The sequence below is a fragment of the Papio anubis genome, chromosome 11 (assembly GCF_008728515.1).
Source record: "Papio anubis isolate 15944 chromosome 11, Panubis1.0, whole genome shotgun sequence".
Lineage (NCBI taxonomy): Eukaryota > Metazoa > Chordata > Mammalia > Primates > Cercopithecidae > Papio > Papio anubis.
This window is the reverse complement of record NC_044986.1, coordinates 3,791,611-3,814,072: the sequence shown is the minus strand read 5'-3', so window position 1 is coordinate 3,814,072 and position 22,462 is coordinate 3,791,611. Positions and strand designations below refer to the sequence as shown.

The window sequence follows — 22,462 nt, the reverse complement described above, 5'->3', positions numbered from 1 at the left end:
CCGGGAGGGCCAGGCTGCTGTTGTGGACGGGCACAGCTCCCCGGTTCACACAAGGCTTGGGGTTCCCTCCACCGTGGAATCTGTCTTGCTTTCACAGGATTTGGGGACTGTGAAAGCTCTTCTCTTCTAATGCGTTCCCGTTGTCTAGAGGCTGGGGAGCACCATTTGATTTTAAAGGAACAGCCACAGTCCTGCCAGCTCCATAGAGAGAGCGGAGGTGGCCTCGTGTTCTGAGTAGAGGGTGCCGTGGTATTTCTGACCAGGGAGGACCCTGGCTGGATTCACGAGATTGTGTGAGTCCAAAACGCGCTTGTCAGAAGCCAGGCGTCCTGGAGTTAGGGTCAGGTTCCCATGGTGGGTTTCATTACCCTCCTAGAGACTGGCGGGGTCCCAGCCTCTTGGAAGTGCCCACTCAGACACTGCCAGGTGCTTTGGAGGTAACGGAAGCATCTCTTGATGTCCAAGTGTCCATTGTGACCTGTGTTGAAGACAAGGTCTGTGTGAGAAGGTGCACTGGTACCTACTGTGTCTTAATGACCTGGGAGTGTCGTGAAGGCAGAGCAGCCAGTGACCTTGTGAAACCAAAAGAGTGGCTGCCCACTCCGCCTCTTGGCTCTGGCGCAGGGAAGTTCCAGGGTTCTAAGGCCTGAGCTGGCTGCACTACCTCCTGCCCTCAAGGACGATTGGCATCTCCGGCATGCTCAGGCCCCTGCAGCCTTGCCAAAAAAAAAAAAAAAAAAAAACAAAACAGAAAAACACTTGTAATTTTTCATTTTATCTGTATTTTAGCATTAAAATGTTTTCCTCTACACAGTTAGCTAGAGGACGCATAGTGGTTAGCCTGTGGCCACGTCTCCCAGCTCTGCTGTGCACCGTGCACATACACCTGAGTGTACTCAGGTTTGCACACCCCCTGACACTGGGACATTCATGTCATGGAAGCTCTTCATATAGATTTTTGTTTGGTCTGCAGTGACATGGCAAGTAGGAAAGCCTTTTATGAAACCTCTTAAAGAAACAGATAATAGTTACTAAGAAGCTTCCAAAAAGACTTTTATAGGCTCATCTTGACAGTGTTCCAGTATCACAAACCAGTTGTCAGTTAGAGCTAGAGTTGGGTTAGCTAAACTGTGGGAATGGATATGCGAGTGGCAGTTACCATCTGGAAACATTATTCCAAAGTGCTTGAAGTTCCAGGGAGTTTTTGGAGCAATTTGTTAAAACCGTACACATTTATGTTTTCTGCCCTTTTCTCTAGGTGTGATCTGTTTCTTTCACACACACACAGCAGTTTTGTTAACTGCTTGCTGACTGATTTCCTGCCTGATTGCACAGATTCAAAGCAGTGCATGAGCTTCAGAATAGCGTTTATCTTCCTGCGTTACTCATATTTAGTTCCATATATGTACCAAAAGGAAGAGTTCGGAAAAGAAAACCAGATTTTATGTTAAGTATGATTTTTAAATGTAGACAAGTGCCAGTTTATATCTCGAAATGGGTGATTTAAAGACCAGTGAACAGATTTCCTTAGATGTCCGTCTGCTTCTGGGATCTGATGTGTAGGCATCTTCACGTTGGTTTGATAATGTGCCACACGTCGTGTGTTATGTAGATGACTATGCCGAACCCTTTAATAAGACGCGCGTGCCTGGGGTGCTTCTGGAACCTTGCTGCCAGGGCTCCTTCTTCGACCATCCCTAATTCCCCAGGGCTCTCGTTGTTCGAGTGTTCTTTACAACCAAAGCATCATTAATCAAAAAGGTGCTCTGCCATGCGGGGCCGCCTCCGATGACAGTAATAAAAACCGGCCCACCTCCTGTTCCAGGACCCAGACCCTGGAAGTCTGTGTGTAAGCCAAGACATGAGCAGTATTTGTGGAATGTGGCTTCAAATAGAAACTTTCTTTTAATTTGCAGGCCCAGTTATGTGATTCTAATGCAGAATCTCCCCCTCGGTTTCTGCGTGTGTGTAGCCAGGTTCACAGAAGTTCAGCCACACACAAGAGTGTTTCCCTTTTTCCAGGGCTCCCGTTAGGACCCCACCAGGAGGCTTTGGGGTGGCATTTGGGAACGCCGTTTGGATCCCTTCTCAGTTGGACATCCCAGGTGGCAGCTCCAGTTTTGTTTGATGAAACCATTTCAATGTAACAGAACCCCTTTTGGTTGTGAGAGCAGAATGGACTGAGCCACACTTGACTGTCTCGTGTTGGATATGACCCAGCTGAATCCGCGGGGAGACCCCTGGTTACAGCAGGGACCACGGGTGGGGTCTCTGAGCCTTGAGCCCTTTGTACGGGGTGAGCGTCAGCCATACCACCTCCTTCTCCCACCCTCCCGTGGCCAGGTTTATGATTAGGTGATAGGGATGAAGTATTTTCTCTCTTCTAGGGTTTTGACACATGCTTTTTTTTTTTTCCTAATTAAAATACTATCTCACGCCTGATTTGGAGGTGGGCTGAGCACGAGTCCTGAGGATGAGAGGGGCTTCCCCAATGCCCCTTATTCCCTGTTCAGAAGGGAGATTGCAAAGCTAGTTTTCATCTTGTGATGTCTTTGTGGGAGGTTGTGAGGCAGTCAGGCACGGTCCTGTTCCTCCCTCGGGCCAGCCAATCTCCCGCTTCACACAGACCCAAAGCCCAGGCCACAGGGGACCTGGGCTACCTTGTTTGTAAACTGCTTACAAGGAGGCAGGTGATTTCTCCCTGTTAGCCTCTTTGTTTTTATGTTTTTGAGGTGTGGTCTCACTGTGTTGCCCAGGCTGGTCTGGAACTCCAGGACTCAGGCAGTTCTTCCACCTCCGCCTCTGGATAGGTGGGACTGCAGGTGCACGTCACTACGCCCGGCTAGTCTGTTTCTGTGCAGTGGAGATGGTTAAGAGGGAAAGACACAGAGCTGCAAAGATGATCCTGGAAGGACAGTTTTTAGACATGTGCAGCAGGCCTGGAAAACAACTACCAGTAGGGGTGAAAGAAGACAGTTTCTGTCTCTGGGTCTCTTCCTTTTAATATGGCAGGAACTGGCCTCTGGCGCCAACTGCTTAATTCAGAACATTGTTATTTAAACGCCATTCATGTTAAAAGGGAGATGAAATGAAATTCATTTCATTTTTCCAGAGGTCTCCAAATAGCCATGAAAAATCAATTTTTTTTTGCCACCAATTACCGTCAGCCACTCATGTGGTTTAGGTGGATGCCGTGGTGGTGCCGGGAGCACTGCCAGGCTGTGGGGCCATGGGCTTGTGCTTCACGGGAGTGGGAAGGGGGGACATTAGGAAACTCGACTGTTGAATTGCTTGGGTGTCCTAAATGTGGGCTGTGTTGTTGTCCCTGTGCAAGCCTGAGAGGCAGACACCACTGAGTCCACTGGACACCTGCCTGTCTGGTCGCCCCTTAGATTGTGGTCCTCTCAGCAACATGGCTGTCCTGTTATGTACACAGGCCGTGTTACGGGTTTTGGAGCCCCCTTGGGACCGACAGTTCAAATTCTGGAAGTCCTGAGCATTTGGGTCTTCCACATCATTGTTCCGTTTTGCAGAATCGAAGCTGGCGTGTTTGAGTTAGACGGGACGCTGGGGCTGCCTGCTTTCCTTCAATGGGACGCCGAGGGCCTCTCTGCCCCGGTGTGTTCCCTGAGGTTCCAGTGGGCGACTTCAGGGAGGAAGGGCCGGGAATTCCTGTTTCTAGGACAGGCCCTGTTTTATGCAGCTGCGAACCTTGTGCTTGGGTGTAGTAGGTGGTTGGCTTTTTTTCTTTTCTTGTTTTCACAGCACACTTGTAGCCAGAGCAGATTCTGTGATTTGCCCGGAGAGAGCTTGCCCACACATTGTCTCCCTGTCTCTGGTGGTTGTGGCTGCAGCCTCCCAGACACCTCTCCCTGTCCCTGCCCTTGACATGCCTGGAATCCGTGTTCTCCCTTGTTTGTCTGACTTGCGTCCCAGGACTTGGCCCTCACTGCTCCAGGAGCTGCTGAGGCAGCCTCATCTCAAAACCAAGTCCTCTCCCTCCCGGTGACCTGGCTGCCACCTTCTGCTCCTTAACGCTCTGTGCTGCTTCTAGCGCCAGTGCCTTTGCCTATGCGCGCCTGCCTGCCTTAGTCTGTCCTCCTCTTCTCCACCCAGAAACTACAACACTGTCCCTCCTCTCTCAGCACCTCCTCCAGGAAGCCTTCCTGGACGCCCCAGGACATCAAACCCCTTGATACAGGCTCTCAATCCTAGAGTTCTCTTTCTGAATTTCTATCTCATTATCATTGCATGATTCATATAATTAGATCTTTTGTTCAACACATACTTGCTGAGAACTTGCGGGTGCTAGGCCCTGTTATTCTAGATGCTGGGGATACAGCAGTAGATCAGCTAAGACTACTCCGGGTTGAAGAAAAACAGGAATTCCTCAGAACATAGACTTGAAACAAGCCCAGCTTTCCTGTTCTCTCACAAGGAGAAGCCTAGCCAGCCACGGAGAGCTGTGATGTGTGGCTGTGGAGAGCTGCGGTGTGGGGGGGCCGTGGAGAGCTGGCGTGGGGGCCGCGGGAGAGCCAGAGCCGGAGGAAGCTGCGTGAGCGCCCAGCCTTCTTAAAGTCTTATAACGCACGGAAGAACACTCTTATGTTCTGGTCGCCCGGGCGCGGAGATCATCGCAGGGGAAATGTGATATCGGGGCGGATGAGTCACGCGGGGCCGATAACCGTGGGTCGTGGTCACAAATGTGGAGATCACGTGGTAAAATGTGATATCACAGGTAAATGGATATCGCCGTAAATGCGGAGATCACGGTGGGGTCGGAGACGCCGGCAACGCGGATTGGCGTAAAATGGGAGCCTGGCGTGAGCCCACCAACAGGTTGGGGCCTCATCCCCGGCTGGCCCATCTCACGATCCACCAGGGTGGTCAGCCACAGCTCCTCAGCCATCACATCTGCCATGTCAAGGAAGGAAGGGTAGGGGGGTGCCATCTGACTTTAGAAAAAGCATATGAAAACAAGAACTCTCCGCAGGCTTCTCCTCACTCATTGGCTACAGTTGTGACACATTGGCTGCCTGTATTGGAGCTTACATTCTAGGGAAGGCGACACATCAAGTAAGCAAATCATGCCACCGTGATTCCAGGTCATGTAAGGAAAATAAGGCAGAGAAAGAAGAGGTGGAGGTGGTGACTGTTTTCGGCAGCTTCTCTGAGAAGGTGACGTCTGAGCGTGGTTGTGAGTGAGGTGACAGTGGCCCCTGTGCAGGCTGGGACAGAGACAGAGCGGTAGTGCGGAGGCCCTGAAACCAGAGCGAGGCTGGAGTGTGAGGGACAGCAGCCGGAGCGAGGCGGGTGGGTGGGTGCGATGGGGTCATGGGGGACTGAAGCCGCAGAAGGAGGAGATGTGGCCCACCAAATTTGGGACCACTTGGGCTAGGGGTCCCCAGTTTTGTTGGCACCGGGGACCAGTTTCATGGAAGATGAATTTTTCCACAGATGGAATCGGGGGGATGGTTTGGGATGAAACTGTTCCACCTCAGATCGTCAGACACTAGGTTCTCCCGAGGAGCGTCTCACCCAGATCCCCTCCATGCACAGTTCACAGCAGGCATCACACGCCTATGAGAATTTAATGCTGCCGCTGACCTGGCAGTGATGCTCGCTCACCCGCTGCTCACCTCCTGCTGTGTGGCCCGTTTCCTAACAGGCCACAGACTGGACCCCCTGGTTCAAGCCAGATCCAGTGGGAGTGGTTTCTCATCAAGATGGAAATGAAGGGGAGATGTGATCTGATTTACTTATGTGTGTTTTCATTTTATGCTAATCTTTATTTTTTTTAACTCACGGAATTTTTTCACACCTCAGTTTTTATTCAGAAAAGCATTAACCATCGTTTGTTTTATATAAGACACGGTGAGATCACAGTAAGTGGAGAACGTTTGCCATGGTTTTTCTACTTGACATCAGCAATGCAGCACATTAGCTTTTTTGTATATTATATTGACCCATGTATTCATAGTTTTGAGTACCCTTTATTTCTTTGTATAGCTCTTATTTTTCTTTTTCCTTTTTTACTTTCTTTTTTTTCCAGTGGGGACAGGGTCTTGCTCTGTTACCCAGGCTGGAGTGCAGTGATACTATTGTGACTTACTGCAGCCTTGACCTCCTGGGCTCAAGCAATCCTCCTGCCTCAGCTTCCCAAGTGGCTGGAACTACAGGCGCATGCCACCAGCCTGGCTAATTTTTTTGTATTTTTTAGTAGAGCTGGGGTTTCGCCACATTTCCCAGACTGGTCTTGAACTCCTGGACTGAAGTGATCCTCCTGCCTCGGCCTGCCAAAATTCTGGGATTACAGGTGTGAGCCACCATGACTGGCCCAGATTGGATATTAATACGGTTTTTTTCTCCTTGAAAAGTCAACTCGTACCAACTATAGAAAACAGCAAATGCAGATATAAAAGGAGTAGTTTAAATCATCCTACCTTATTTGATTTTTTAAAAATAAACTGATTTTAGAATAATCTTAGATTTATGGAAAAGTTGCAAGCACCGTTCGGTGTGGTTTACTTTTTGTGGGTAATTTTTCTCCCCCTCCGGGAGATCACATTTGTCTCCTTCCAGTTTCCGGCACCTTCGTCCAGCGGCTCCTGCGTAGAGGGTGCTGAGGCATCGGTCAGACGACTCTTGGTCGTTAGTGGTTTGTTTCCCATTATTTGGTCTCCCTTCGGCTTCTCTCCTGGTTGGGTTTCTCGTCACTTCTCAGTGGGTTATTTCCACAGTCGACCTCGGTTCTGGTCCAGTCTTGACAGAGCTGCCAGAGGGAGTCTCGAAATGCAAACCAGCTGCATCTCCCCTTGTTGAAAACTCTGTGGCTTTTCAGGGAAAAGGCAGCCAGCAGGACCGGCCTGGCCACGGTGGCCTCAGGGCCCGAGCGTGGCTGTGTCCCCTGAGGCCACAGTGGCCTCAGGGCCCGAGCATGGCTGTTTCCCCCACGCCTCTCCATGCACACCAGGCCTCATCCCCCAGCTGTCGTGGCGGGTGCCTTTGCCCCGGCCTGTGTGGCTCCTCGCCTGGCGGCCGCTCCCTATAATTCAGTTCTCTGTATAGATGTCAGTTTCTCCATAAGCTCTCAGCTGCCCACACTCTCCCCCAAAGTGTGGCCCCAGCCCTGCAGGGTGGTTCCTAACTGCCACTCTGCCCACCGCGTGCTAGCCTGGGTGTGTGGTTGCCTGCTGGCTCTGGGCTCAGGCTGGGGTGCTGCGAGGGTTGCAGGGGTGACAGTGAATCTTTGTCTTCAGTGGGCCAGTCCCCTTCCCAGCGTCCCTCCTGGGGCTGTGGATCTGGCCTCCGCCGTTGAATGGCCCTCTCTTGAGGTTGTTGGGCATTGGTGAAGATCCTGATGGGATCTCATCACTGGAGCCGGACGTCTTTCTTCCCGGGTCTGGGCATGGCGGAATTGCTGCGCGGTGTGTTGGTAGAGGGACCATTGCCTTTATGGCTGCTTGTGACCTGTCCAGGGCACTACTGTGCCAGCCTTTGTGTGTCTGGTATCTTGGCTTCTAAGTTGAGCCGCCCGCCTGGCTGGGTTGCGATGGTTTCACTCCCATCACGTTTTCATGCTATTGAAACTCACTTTTCTCACTGCCTGATTTCTGGCTTTTGTGGGTCCCTCCTGGTGTCTGTGATGCCCCCATTTAGTCTGCAGGCATCCCCCCACCTCTCTGGTGGCCCGGTGTGCACACCTGCTAGGTCAGCCCTGGGCATCTGGGCATCGCATCAGAGATGCTGCCATGCTCGGTGGCCTGGGACTTCTGTCCTGTAGAGGCCTCAGCCATTGCATTTTAGGAATCGGCACTAAACTAACGTCTACTGTTGCCCACAGAAGAACTGTGCCAAATGCTCTGGTTGTCTACAGGAAAAAAAGGTAGTATGCAGGTTTCAGCAGCGTATCCAATTCCATTTCTGCAGGCCTCTGTGGGAGGTTTGCTCTTGGTTGGGGGGGGGGGCATGTTCCAGCTCATTGTCATGTTCAGGTGAAATGAGGCAGGCTTCACGTGCCTCAATAATCAGCCGATTGGATATGGACAGGAGCTGGAATCTGTTGCTCATTTGGAAGTCAGATTCTGAACTCATTCATTATTGCAGTTATAAACTGGTGGCCTTTTTTTTGGTTCTTGGAATGATTTGGATGGAGCTGACCTGGTCCCCACAACTCCCTGCTTTGTAATTGATTCAGTGTGTTCCTGTGGCTTCAGGCAACCCTTGCTGGCCAGGGGAGCTGGTTCCTAGGGCTTGAGGCCAGCCTGCCCTTTGGCTGAGAGGCCCATGCCGTGATGCTGGTCATGGCGATAGCACCGCAGGGCACAATCGGGAATGTGCCAGAGCTTTAGGGTCCCTTGGACCAGCAGCCGGGGTCCTTGGGCATTTCCTGGGTGGAGGTGCTCTCTGGGGTGCAGAGCTGGTCATTCCAGGGCGGGCAGTTCACTTGGCCACACCAGGTTTGGCTGGAAGGCTTCTCCACCGCATTCCCAGCCACTGGCCTCCCGCGTTTAGCTTCTTGTGGTCAGGACCCAGACCCTGATAACCTCGAGGACTCTTCTCTCTGGGAGGCTGTTGGGGCTGAGCTGCCTGTGGCCCTCCACCGCCCTGCTCCTTCCTCCGGGTGGAGGACACCCCATCCCGCATGCCCCTCCTTCAGCTCGCTGGGATTCACCCCCAGTGACCTTCCCAGGCTCCTGCCCTTCTCCCTGGCCCTGTCTCTGCACGCTCCAATGTCTTCCCCTTTGGCTGATGCTTGGATTGGGGGTGAACTCGAGGTGTGGTCTGTGCAGAATGGCATGACAGCCCTTCCAGCCCTTCACGGTGTGTAGTACCTGAAGCCCGGGCCGTGGCCGTCTCAGGTTAGATCCTCAGAGTGGCACTGTCAGGTAGAGGAGTCAGGGGTCTTATTGATGAGAAAATAGAGGCTTGGGAGAGGAGTGGGCAGCTAGTGTCTGACCAGTCCCCACATGGGGCACTCCCCAGTCAGAATGTTTGCAGTGCAGCTTCAGGCACTGACATGGGCAAACCCTTCCTCTCCCAGGCCGTCCCTTCCTGCAGCTGCTCGGACACTGGCACATGTTGGTGGGCGTCAGCACCAGGGCTGGGCTCCTGCCTGGGACTCAAATCAGGAGCAAGTCCCACGGAGGCAGAGCAGCCGAGAATCAACGGTGGCCATAGCCACCACATCCTGTTTCCAGGGGCAACGGTGGCAACAGTGCCAGCTGCCATGCCTGCTATGCCTGGTTGCCCCACAGATGTTTCCTGAAGCTTGATTTTGGCTGTGATTGGAGCGTGGCCAGTTCTGGTTCCTACTATTTTCTGAGCCTGCTCCTCCAGCCTTCCCAGAAGTTCTTTGAGTTGTGGAGTAGCCTTTCAGTAAACGGCATTTGTGCTTAAATTAGCCCGTGTCCGTTTCTGACACCTGCTGTTGAGAGTGCTGCCTGATGCAGGTGCTCGGGGCTGGCCATGCTCCCCACCTGAGTCCAGAGCCCAGCCCAGGCCTCCTGACTCTGACAGCCTGCAGCCTTGCCCGAACTGGGATGATAGAGCAGCAAACGTGGCTCCGTGGAGAACCACATTTGAGAGAGCAAAACCTAAGCTGGCCTCTTTACAGCCAGTCTGCTGGAAGCTTTAACCCACCGCCGTGCAGGGCAAGTTTCCAAGAAGTGGCGAGAGAACATCCCAATTTCTCACGCTGCCTCCAGAGCCCTGTTGTCTGAGCAGTATCTTCTGTGAACACACTTTGGGAAGTGCTGTCATGGATGCTTGGCCTGGATGGTGGTCACACTGGTAATTCAGTTCCACAACTATTTTATGAGCCCCTTGTGTATGTGATGCGTGCTGTTCTTCAGGCGGTCCCGAGCAGAGCCGCCGGCACCCTGCCTGAGAAGCAGTGGCCCTGGGTGGTGGGAGATGTCTGCAGGGGCAGGGCTGAGGCTGGGGACCGAGATTGTGGCTCTGAGAAATGATGGAGATGGGAGAAGGGGAGGCAGTCACCTTGGAAGCAAGGGCGGGATGGCGGTGCTTTCAGTGAGACTCGGGGGAGAGGGGCAGTGTGCTCCAGGGGATGAGGTCGGAGCAGAGGGGGTTGGGTTAAAATGTTGATTGTGGTGGGAACAACAGTGATCCCCAAATCCTACAGAGCCTTTGGGAGGCCTGGTCTTTGCATGTGTTCCCTCTAAACTCGTGCCGACATTGTGATTTGGTGTGATTTACCCTACAGACAAAAACAGTTGAAGCACCGAGAGTGATCTTCTCACAGCAATGGGACAGTGGGCGGGAAGCCGTGATTTGCACCCCCTGCCTTTATCTGGCCTCTGCCACGTGGTAAGTGGAAGGCAGGTGGCTCCTTCCACAGGGCTCTTTGCCCTCCCGGGAAGCCTGGTTTTTACCCTGGAGACAGCAGGGAGGCTGCAGGGTGAGATGTTGAAGGAGTGTGATGTGGGCAGAGCCTCTCCGATGGGGCATGGTTTCCGGCACATCCTGCATCCATATCCTGGGGCGATTGATTGGGATCCGGTTCAAATCCCTGTCAATCTGCACAGAAAAGGGGAGGTTGTAGAGGCAGCTCTGGAGTGTGACGGTTTAGGATTGAATCTTGAGAGTAATGCTTCTAGAAAACGCTTGTGTAGTTTGGGGTCTGCTGCCCGACCTTGCTCCCTTTAAGGGACGTAAATGCACCTCTCTCTCGTTCTTGGAAAGACAGATGAGAGAACCAAAGTGTGGCCTTAGAAGCATGTGGAAGACACAGAAAGGGAAGATCAGCTGGAGGGCTGGTGGAGGCTTTCACAGGAGAGGAGACCAGGCAGCAAGGTGCCCAGCAGACAGGCAGGGAGGGGGTCTTTAGTGAAGGCGCAGAGATTTGAGATGCATGCGTGATTCACAACCACTTCAGTGTGGGAACAGAGTGGGAAGGTGCCAGTGAGCGGCCCTTCCAGGGGTCATCAGGCCTTTTCTGTAGAGGGCTGGAGAGTCAGTGTTCTGGGCTTGCAGGGCCACATTGCCTCTGTCACAACTGCTCACCTCTGCCGCTGCAGCACAGAAGCAGCAGGAGACTGTGTAAATAAATGAACACAATTGTGTCTCAATAAAACTTTATTTACAAAGACAGGTGCAGTGAGTCAGATTTGCCCCACGGGCTCTAGTTTGTTGCCCCTGCTCCAGCCCCTTAATGTAGGGAGCCCTTGCTTTGTTGTTTTCAGTGAGCTTTGATTGCTGGTGATTGGGTTGGAGTGGGAAGAACCCAGGTGTGATGGGAGCCATGAGGACGGCCTTCCTTAAGTAGCCACGAGCTGCTGTGGGTCTTCCTGGGAAGCTGTGGCAGTGAGAGGACAGAGCTAAAATAGCAAGAGCCAGTGCCTGAGGAGGCTGAAGAGGGAGGATCGCTAAAGCCCATGGTTCAAGACTGCAGTGAGCTAGAATTACACCACTGCTCTCCAGCCTGAGCAGCAGAGCAAGACCCCGTCTCTAAAAAATAGAGAAAGAAATGTACAAGTGTAAAGGTAGCCTATGGATGTGTTCCCCCGTATTCCTCAGGCTCTGCTCTTCAGCCTCCTGAGCAGCTGGAACTACAGGTGTGTGCTATCACACCCCGCTAATTTTAATTCTTTTCGGACAGGGTCTTGCTACGTTGCCCAGGCTGGTTTCAACTCCTGAGTTCAAGTGATCCTCCTGTCTCGGCCTTCCAAAGTGCTGGGATTACAGGCATGAGCCACTGCGCCCAGCCTCTCGGCCTTCTAAAGTGCTGGGATTACAGGCATGAGCCACTGCGCCCAGCCTTGTACATCTCTTTAAATGTAAATTAAATGTGCTCTCCACAGCACATTTAATTTACCCCCGCATTGCTCATCCTCTCGGGCTGGCTCCTAACACAGGTGTCGTGGCGTAGGTGCTGAGTTGAATCTTTCTGTAAGTCATTGCATACAAACTTCATTCTAAAATGTACTTTATTCCAAATATTGAACAGTTTGTCTTTGGGATTTATTGTTTATGGTAGTTGTTTTATTAATTGTTTTAGTAAAACAAAGTGAGCTTTGTTGTGGGTATTATTTAAAAGGAGCTCTTACCAGGTCAGCTTCCTTCAATGACGCATTGGTTTAAGATAAAGAAGAAGAATCGGGATACAGTAATTTTAGGAAATAACAGGAGATTGTAGTATTGGTTGGCTGCTCTAGGTAATTGTGGTAATTTTCTGTCTTCCCAGTAACCATATTGTAAAAATGACGCATCATATAATTCCAAAAATGAGGAAAAAGCTTTGGAATATATTTTGTGTCTTAAATAACTAGTACTTCTGTTATGTTATATATAAGACCAGCCTCTTCCATATACACTTTGTCTTAAAAATTGTTTCTGTTTAGGTACTTGGAAAAATGGACAAGGCCTGTGAAATGAAACGCACCGTGCTGGACAGCCCTCTGGGGAAGCTGGAGCTGTCTGGTTGTGAGCAGGGTCTGCACGAAATAAAGCTCCTGGGCAAGGGGACGCCTAAAGCTGAGTAAGTATGAACCTGCATGATCCCGTATACTGCACATGCTGAAGCGGCTGAGGAGTATATGTGACAACTGCTTGTTTTCCATCGATCACAGGGTAACACATAGCCTTACCCCCGCAACCACAGCCACGAGCCTGTCGCTCAAAACAGCGTGCTGCGATGGCTCCTGCGTTTGCAGCTTCCCTGTGTCTTGTCCAGAAGCCCTCCGCCTCCGATGAACCCAGGGCCATGGCCTTCATACCCTTTCATTAGTAGCTCCAAGATGTTTGATTAATGTGTACGTTTACAGAGGAGTTGGTTGGTGATGAGCATTGAACATTTTGGTCCTTCAGCATATGTCTCTAGAAATTTAGAGACAGGGAGATACAGGATTAATCTTGATTGAAAAAAAAGAAAAATTCAGACCAGGGTTCCCTGTTCCGCCAGAGTCTGCCAGGTGACTTTCATACTAGGGACTGCTTGATGTTCTGGAATTCCTTAACCAGGAGGCCCACTTGCCCTCTGAAAGCCGTGGTCAGACCCTTGGCGCGGGTGTGGCTGAGGACAGCCCTGCCTGGGGAAGGGCCCGAAAGCCCCTTTTCAGCATGGCTTTAGGGTCTTGTCATTTCTAAAAGCGTACGTGTCTCTGTTTTTGTGAACAGCTCCCACTGTATTTCTCTAACTGCAAAAACAAAAAATGTAAAGCACTCCTTAATGTTTTGCTTTGAAATGTAACATTTAATTTCCTCCGTTCATTCTATTAAAATTGTAGGTCTTGTTATTTCTGACAAGAAGAAAAAAAACACCCACTCCTATGCTTGGTGTTTCTCTTAACTGGCTAATAAACACAATGCCAAGAACATTAGATAAAGAAAATACATAAGAAACATAAAAATTGATTTTAATGGACCCCTGTCAGAGACAGCCGTAATGAGCACAAGTGCAGTCATAAATATCAGCACTCGCCTCCGCTGTCGAGATTTTTCCTGTAGAGCTGCACGTTACAATCAATATAGTCTTTTTAAGACCAAAAAATAAGCAAACCTTTGAACTATGTGAATATACTCTTTTCAATTTCTATGAGAACCATCTGGCTGTAGTGTTCAGAAAATCACAGGCACCAAATAATTTGTAGGGGAAAATGTCATTTTGTCTTTTAGCATGTTCAGTTGCACAATAAATCATAGAAATTATGTGTTTTTTTTCTTTTGGGAAAAAGTAAAGGTACAAAGTGAATTTGGGGAAGAAAAAGGAAAACAAAACAAAAACAGCAAACATTGTAAGATATGTTTAGTTAAATGCCCGTTGTGGATTATGCAAATAGGATGAAGAGACTTAATTTTGAATTTCTACTTTATGAACTTTCTGAATCAAGTTAGGATCAGGTTCAGGTGTAACAACAGCCCTGAAATAATGCTGACTTCTGAATACGATCTGGCTGATTGCTCACTTGAAGACACACCTGTAGACAAACCGTGGTAGCTGGGGCTGTTGCCTTCATGGCTTCTGGGAACTTGGGCTCCTCTGAGCTTTCCTCTCGGGGTCTCCAGATGGTGGTCCCTTCCCTGGTGCTTCAAGACGGCGCTGGGCCCAAGCCACAGGTAGGGGAGAAAGAAAGGAGGACGTGTCATATATGGGCTAAAATTAGGTGTACTGTGAGTAAGGAAGGAGTGGGATTTGGGGGGCAGCCAGCAGTGTTAGTGTGCACAGTTAATTTTGGTGGGGGGAGCATTTAAAAGTTTGAGAATAGTATATAAAACTATATGAATATTCAATTAAGTTTAACATTGTATCATTTTTAAAATTTAGATAAAAATTACATAGAAGACTTAAGATTTCAAGTGTACAATTCAATGGTTTTTGGCAAAAGCGTACAACCATATAACCACCACCGAAGACATAGAACATTCAAGATACAGAACATTCCAGAAAGTTCCCTTGTGCCCCCTTAAATCAGTCTTTGCGAATTTTTGTTTCCATTTCTCCTGAGTAAATTCCTGAGTGTGGAATTGCTGGGCTGGATGGCAAATGCATGTTTAACTTGACAAGAAATTGCCAAAACTTTCTTCAGAGCAGTATCATCTTAAATTTCCACCAGCAGTGTGCGTTTCAGTCACTCCATGTTCTTGGCAGTACTTGGTGGTGTCAGTTTTTCAGATTTTAGCCATTTTGGCTGGTATAAAGTATTATCTCATTGTGGTTCTAATTTGCACTTTGCCGATGACTTATCCTGATGAAGTCTTGGCCATTCCTGTGTTTTCTTTGTGAAATATCTACTCAAGTCCTTTGCCTATTTTTTATTTTTTATTGTTTTAAGATGGAGGCTTGCTCTGTCACCTAGGCTGTAGTGCAGTGGTGCAATCTCAGCTCACTGCAACCTCCGCCTCCTGAGTTCAAACAGTTCTCCTGCCTCAGCCTCCCGAGTAGCTGGGATTACAGGCGCCCACCACCTTGCCCGGCTAATTTTTGTATTTTTAGTAGAGATGGGATTTCACCATGTTGGTCAGGCTGGTCTCTAACTCCTGATCTTGTGATCTGCCTGTCTTGGCCTCCCAAAGTGCTGGGATTACAGGCGTGAGCCCCTGTGCCTGGCCACCTTTTGCCTATTTTAAAATTAGAGCTTTCTTGTTTGTGTGTTTGTTGTTGTTACTGATTTGTGGTTCTGGGTAGGAGACTTTTTCACATGCACGTATTGTGATGATTTTCTGACAAGCTGGATGTCTGCTTTTTTGTTTTTCTAATAGTGTCTTTTGATGAGAAGAGGTTTTAAATTTTGAACAAGTCCATATGTCTTTTTTTCCCCTTTTGTTTAAGACTTTTTGTGTTCTCTGTAAGAAATATTTGCCTACTGTAATTTCTGAAATTCATTCTCCTGTAATTTCTTTTAAAAGCTTTGTAGTTTTTTTTTAATGTTTAGATATGTGATCCATTTTGAATTACCTTTTTGTGAGGTATAGAGTTTATTTTTTCCCTGTAGCTATTTAATTGTTTTAGTATCATTTGTTGGAAAATAAAAATTGTCTCTCTTCTTCATTGAATTACCATCATTTGACCATGGGTGTGTGAGCCTGTTTCTAGTTTTGCTCTGTTTGGTTCAGCCTACCTTTGCCTGTTCTATGCCCGTTCCACGCTGGCCTGGTTAGGTAGCTTTGTGATACGTGTTGATGCCAGGTAATGTGAGTCCATGAGTCCTCTAAATTTATTTATTTTTAAATCATTTGGCTTCTGCGTCTCTTAAGTTTGCATATTACTTTTAGAATTCAGGTGTAAATTTCTGCAGTGATTCTTTTTGGGATTTCGATTGGGAGTTCATTGAACCTGGGTGTCAATTTTGGAAGGTTGACGTCTTGGTATTGAAGGGGTCAGTTCCCGGCTTCGACTGGCATCTGCATTTGTTTACGTTCTTTCATTGTCCTCGGCAGCATTGGATGGTTTTTCTGCCTGGAGGCTTTGCTCATCTGGCAAACTCCATTTCTAAATACTTTGTTCTTGATGGTATTCTAAATTAGGCTGAAACTTTTTAACCTTTTAATTTATTGCTGCTTGTATTTAACAACTGGCTTGTATGTTGATCTTATATTCTGGAATCTTGACTCATTCATGTATTTGTTCCAGGGTTTTGAGATTGCTGAGGATTCTGTATAAAAATTCATGATGTCTATGAATAAAGACAATATGCATCTTCCCTTCTGATCTTTATGCTTTTAATTTCTTCTACTGAGCTGTCCAGAGCCCTCCAGGATGACTTCAGTGAGGGTGGCGACAACGGACATCCTTCCCTGGTTCCCGGTTTGGGGAGCTTGCAGGATTTCCCCAGTGACGGCTTACTCCCCATTTTGGGTTTCAGAGGCGTCTCCCTCACTGGGTGGAGTTTTGTCAAATGATTTTCATGTATGCGTTGACATAGTCATGCAATCTTTCTCCTTTCTTCTTTAAATTTGGTAGAATAAATTTTTAGAATTTTAAACCAGGTGTATACTTTTCTCTTTTTTTTGGTAATATCTTTGTCTTGTTTTGGAATTAGGCTCATTCTGCTGACAAATCAGTTTGGAAGCATTCCCTGTTCTATTTTCTGAAAGAGTAAGGGTTGGATTGATACTACTTTATCCCCAGATTGTGAGATGAATGCACCTTGGACGCCATCTGGGTCTGGTGTCAGAAGTCTTCTGTGAAGCTTCCTGGTTTAGTAGAATTGGGTGCTGCCTTCACTCATCTGGGGGTGCTCCCCCTGGAGCCATTTGTGCTCTGTGTGGCTGCTGTCCTCTGGTTGCTGAGTGACAGTGACTGCCGGGATTTGGGGCAGCATCCTACTGGCTCTGGCCCCTGCCCCCACCTTTTCCGAGTGCCTGTGAGTCCCAGGGTGGTCCTTGCTTCCTCTGAACGGGTGTTTCTTTCTTTAGTAGATAAATTACAGGTTGACCGTTGGGCCTTCTTCAGTGACGTTGCATCTGTGCTTCTGTACAAAGTGTGTTTCCCGCTCCCCAGGTGAGTCCATTTACCTGTGTGTGGCTTCGCGCGGGGACCAACGACTTCCTTGCCTAGTTACCTTTCCCTCCCTAAAAACGTGTCTGAGAAGCACATCCGTTGGGAAAGTGGCATAGTTTCCAAAAGAGAAGCAACATAAGCTGCTTTTAAGTTAGTTTCATAAGTGCCTGACAGTATCAGCTTTCTGTGAATGCCATCACATCCAGGAGCGCTTGGCCTCTGCCAGAGCGGAGCAGCTCCCCCGCGCCATCTTCCCGCGGCTGCAGAGCTCTGACCTCGTCAGATTCCCTGCAGTGCCCACAGTCTAATGAGAGGGGCCAGGCGGTATGTGTTTATTTTTCTAATGTTATTTTGGGGCTTGTTTAGTTTTCCATAATGTTGATTGCCGTATTTGATTACTTGAAAAAATGGACCATATCACCCTGGGTCATACTTAGATTACAAAAATAGTAGCAGTAGGACTTCTAGATCTTGGATGCTGGGGAGCTGAGGGGGTTCATCTTTCACTTACCAAGGGCTTACCCTTGTTTTTCATTCTTTTGTTTTTTTTCACATAAGCCTTTTTTCAGAAAAATATAGGAATGTAATACTGGAAAAGCTGAAAGAGTCCAATCCAACTAAAGCGCTGTAAAACTTTCTGTATTTGGGAAAATGTGAGGACTACACACAGTCTGTCTTCTACTGCAGAGGCTCTTTTTCTGTCTTCAGGGTAGGGATCTGTTTACAGGGTTGGTGGGTCTGCTTTTGGCATCTGGCCCAGCCAGCCCTTGGGTTGAGGCTGGGTGGGGCATGCAGGTTGGGCCTGACCCTCTTCTGAGCACCTGGCTGGCTGGACAGATAGGGCCTCCAGTCAGCAGCGAGGCTGGCCTGGCCCTAGACCCTCTGGAACGTGAGAACGTATCCTGCAGGGCCTCTGTGTTGAACCTGGGAGGGGAGTTGTCTGATGACATTGGATGCCCTGTGAGATTCTGCCCTCGAAACATGCCCTGTGGAAAGTGTGAAGATGCCTTTGAGCTTCCCGAAGGCAGCTGCAGCAGGAAGTGACCTGCGTTTTGCCTCTTTCCCACTAATCTCTAAATATGTTCAGGAACTCAGTCGACCCTTAGCAGTACATGGGGTCCCGGCTGGCTTGGTATGTGCACCTGCCGAGTCCGTGCTGCCGGTTATCCCCGCGGCCCCTCTCTGCAGGTCGGTCTGACCGGTGCCAGTCGGATGGTTCCTCAAGGTCCACGGGCCACAAGAACCTTCCTGGGAACTTCATGAATTCGTTTTTTCTGACAGATTGGGAAATTAATACAGACACTTGCCGCATTCACGTTATTATAATTGATCTTTCAAGGAGGAGAAGAAACTGTTCTTAAGGACAAACACTCAGAGAAGCACTCCCAGTAAAAATAACATCCAAAAAAACGTGCTCTGTAGGACTTTTACCTGCGGCAAGTTCAGCTGTCTCATTGCTTTTCCTCAGTGCCGTGGAATAATGATTTGTGTTGTATGTGCTTAAAAAATGTAATTATTTTACTTTACAGAGTGTTCCTTAAGGAGGTCTCTTGAGTCAAATAAGCATGTTTCTGTGAGGAAAACTTGCCAGGCGCTCCTTGGCTTTATAGAAGTCGTCTGTTTTTCAAAAACGAGTGGCTGAGTGCCCTGGCAAGCCTGGAACCCCTTGTTCGCGCCCCCGCTGGCTCTGCCATTCCGTGTCGGTGAGGCCCGTCCGTGCTGACGGATGTCGCCTCCCGTTTCTGCCTGAGAGGGGTAAATGATCAGTGGTGGATAGGGAGTTCCTCTTGTGCCTTATGTTATCAATAACACAAATTGTGCGTATACTTCACCCCATGCTAAACATTTATAGTGCAGTGTCCTTTAGAAGCCAGACAGTGGCCTCGTCTTTCAGGCTGATGGTGGCCTCGTCTTTCAGGCTGATGGTGGCCTCGTCTTTCAGGTTTGACGGCTGAAGAGACAAGACAGGAAGCCACGGTGTTTCTCCGCTCCACAGGTCCTTGTGACGAATTCTCATGGTCTGTGATGAGAGGGTGCGATGGGGGTCGACTGCGGGCCCCCGGACACACAGTGCTGCACGTGGGGCCTGCAGAGGTGTTAGTGCAGCCCGTGAAGTAGCAGCTCTTGGACCTTAGTAAAATAAAGGGAGGCAGCATAATATGCTTTTAAGTGAGCGTATGGCGTGAAAACCCTGCCGTTGCGTGATGGGAGACAGGTTCTGCACACTGAGCCTTCTGAGTTGTGAATGATGAAGTTTGCTGTGCTCCTCTGATTGGCAGCTGAAAGGGCAGGTCAGAGCTCCTCTCTACAGCACTGCCGAGAATCCCAGGCTGTGGAGCACCGGCCCGTCCACCCCAGGACAGTGCTGCCTGGCCATAGAAGAGCGAGGTTCCGTGATGCACTGTGAAATTGTTGTATGGTTTCTGATCTAGAAAATCAAACCTGAACAATGCACAACCTCACCAGCTTCTGTGCTCTTGACATTTTCTCCCCGCAGCTGGTTCTGTGCTGACCTGGGGGCAGAGTAGACAGTGGTGGCAGCCAGGTGGACAGTATTTAAACAAGTGTCACTGAGATTCAGGGTCCTTATGTTCTGGACTCATCTAAGGAAAAAAAGCAATGCAAAAGTTTTATTTCTGTCAATTCTGTAACTGTGTTACAAGGAGACAGAGATGACAAATGTGTGTGCCTGTGTCCATGAGTCAGAAGCAAACTTGTTCATTTAATTTTAAGTCTGCCAGGAACCTCTTGGAAGGAAGAAAAGAATGGGTGAATGATAGCTACAAATATCTGAGTTCAGAATATGAACCAAACTGTCAGAGCAAAAGATTTTTTAAGTTTCCAACATTTGGAATAAAAGAGCACTTTAGAGTAACAGGTAAATGGGTTAATTGAAGCAGAGAGAGGTGGATGTTTCTGCCTCTCTGGCATGTTAAAATAAAACCCCTTAAATCCCTGCACTTAACAATAAGTTTCCATTTCAGAGTCACTGGGCTTCACCGCTGTTCGGCTCTGCTTGTGAAGGGAGGGCGGCTTTTCCAGAGAGATCATGCCCCTCACTCCTTTATGTGGCCACAGAGAGCCTTTCTCTGTTTTCATGAGGAGGAAACACGGAACCTTGGCACAATCCAGTTCTCATCAAGAATTACATCGTGTGACTTGCAGGCCAGGGGAGGGAAGATCCCGGAAGTGGCAGCTACCGGATAGGCACGTTGCCGCCACAGGCAGCATCGGCGTCTGTTCAGGTTTCAGGAAGGTCACTTCTTGGCTCAAATCCCTGGTATTTCCAGGTTGTCTTCAGACTGCGGCTTTCACCCTCAGGAAGCCCCAGCATGGCCTTGGGCCCAGCTTAGAGGCTTGTGGGGTTTGGGTGTGGCCCTGTGCACAAAATCCTGTCTCGGATTCGTAATCTTGCAACAGCCAACCTTGATGGGATTGGCCAAGATGACAGTGCCCTTTCTTGATGGCCCTGGCGCCCTGCGGAGTTGGGCCCTGGCCCTCACTGCCCTGCTGCATGGGTGGGCCACGCCCCTCCTGCTGATCAGCGTCTGTTGCGAAGAGTCTGGCCCTGCGGACCGCGGCCCCGTGTCTGCACTGGGCTTGCATTGCCTGCCTTTCAGTCCCCTCACCTCGTGGCAGTTTGCTGCTTCTAATTAGTTGTGGTCTTGAAAAGCTGGTGAACGGGCTTGTCCACATTGTATGGGAAATGAGGCTCAATGAACCCCTGTGAGAAACGCCAAGTGTGGCATTTCTGACAGTATCCCACAGAAACATCTCAGAGGCCATTTCCGTTTTCTCCTGGAGTCTCTGTTTCTCCCAGAAGAGGTGGCGTGGCCAGGGGTCAGGCAGATGCCAAGGAAGTGGAGACTTGGAGGGACTGGCACCTGTGGAACAGCCCCTGCTTCGTCTGTCTGGCCTGGTGGGAGGAGGTGTCCTTCTGTCACTGCACTTCATCCTCCGGACCCCTCTGTGAAGTTGTTGGCATCGATGTCCCTTTATCAATAAGAGAAATGGAGATGGGGTGAGGGATGGTGGGTTACAGGGTCCTGGGGAAGACTTGGGGGAAGAAGTGGGTATTCCCTCTACTTAGCTGAACTTGCACTAGAGACTGCCACTGTGGGGGTGACCATTGTTCTCCTGTGAAATCCTCTATGACTCGACTCTTGTCTGCAGTTGAGGGAGCCTCTGAGACCGTCCTGATTGGGGCTTGGTCAGTAGGAACTCAAGTCAGTGTTGTCCTGGGGCCTGAGGGCCAGTGTCCTCCAGGTAATGTCAGATTTGGAAGTTCAGGCTCAGCACTGGGTTTGTCCTCGTGATATCACTCGCCTACCGTACACATGGAGTCATTGTAAAGTTACGACGTGAGCTCGCATATGTGCTGGTATTAGAGCTCGTTGGACGGTGATGTGCTGTTTTAGAGGAGAAAAGGCTGAGATGAAACAAGAATGGTGGTGGTAGTTATTCAGGGCCACGTCTGTGGACGCCATCCTCAGGATGCCGTTGCATCTCGGGCCAGCCGCCTTCTCCTTTTGCAAAAGCACAACCTGTACAACTGCTGACACACACCTCTCATACTCTGAAATTTGATTTCTGGAATGCTTTTTTATTCTTCCTATGTCTTTAAGTAATATTTTCTGATATTTAAACTGTCTGCAACTAATGAATAGTTTTCAGTTTTTGTTTTAAAAGTGTTCATGTCATTTAAGCTCTAAACTCCCACAGTATACTTGGTTTGTTAAATGTAAAATTGTATCAGTAATTAGATCAGCTCCTTGATATTAATGTACAGGGTAGCTCTTGCGTGCTGATCAGTTCAGAATTTAAATTGAGTTAAAGGTTAAATGAGTTTAATTTTTGAATTGAACTGAAGCATTGTCTTTTGGCACATTCATCCAGAATTTTTATTTCCAGTTGCTCTACAAGTAACGGAAGTGGATCTTTTTGCGATAAAAACATTGTGAATACGTTTAGGATTCAGTGAGCTTCTGTCATTTAGTCGCTCATTCTCTAAACATGCGAGGGCCCTGCTCTGTGTCAGACTGGATGGCAGGCCCTGCGTGGGGTTGGGGAGGGGCCGGAATGTGCAGCCCCACCTGCAGCCCAAGCCCAGCTCAGGGGCAGACGGGCAGACGGGCAGGCAGGGGCAGACAGGGGCAGGCAGGGGCAGACAGGCAGGCAGGGGCAGACAGGACAGACAGGGAAGTGGGCTGTTCCACACCTCGAGACTGGTGAATTCCTCAAGACAGCAGCTGGCAGGGGCCCGAGCCTAGGTGACTGGCCACAGAGCTGATTGGGGCTGACCGATTTAGGGCATCGTTGGGTGGTGAACCAGCAGGCCCTGGCCACTGACAGGGTATAGGGGCGTGGAGGGGTAGCAGAAGGAGGCAGTTAAGAGGCTGCGAGCCCTCTGTTGGGCATCTGACAGGGTGGTGCGTCCTCCCAGGACTAGGGGAGAGGCGAGCAAAGAAGAACCTCAGGAAAAGAAATGAAGGACCTGGAGGA

The 22,462-nt window shown here is 49.3% G+C and overlaps 1 protein-coding gene across 4 annotated transcripts in view; it reads left to right on the top strand.

Moving 5' to 3' along the window:
* The window catches only part of MGMT (O-6-methylguanine-DNA methyltransferase), a 291,457-nt gene that overhangs the window by 57,736 nt on the left and 211,259 nt on the right, over positions 1-22,462 (top strand). For 3 of the 4 annotated variants that reach the window (XM_017944446.2, XM_017944453.2, XM_017944452.3), the window contains exon 2: positions 12,363-12,499. In XM_017944446.2, coding sequence (XP_017799935.1) covers positions 12,363-12,499 — 137 coding nt within the window. Of the gene's footprint in view, positions 1-10,174; positions 10,330-12,362; positions 12,500-22,462 lie in introns of those variants that run through there. The other variant, XM_017944451.3, reaches the window with a different exon arrangement.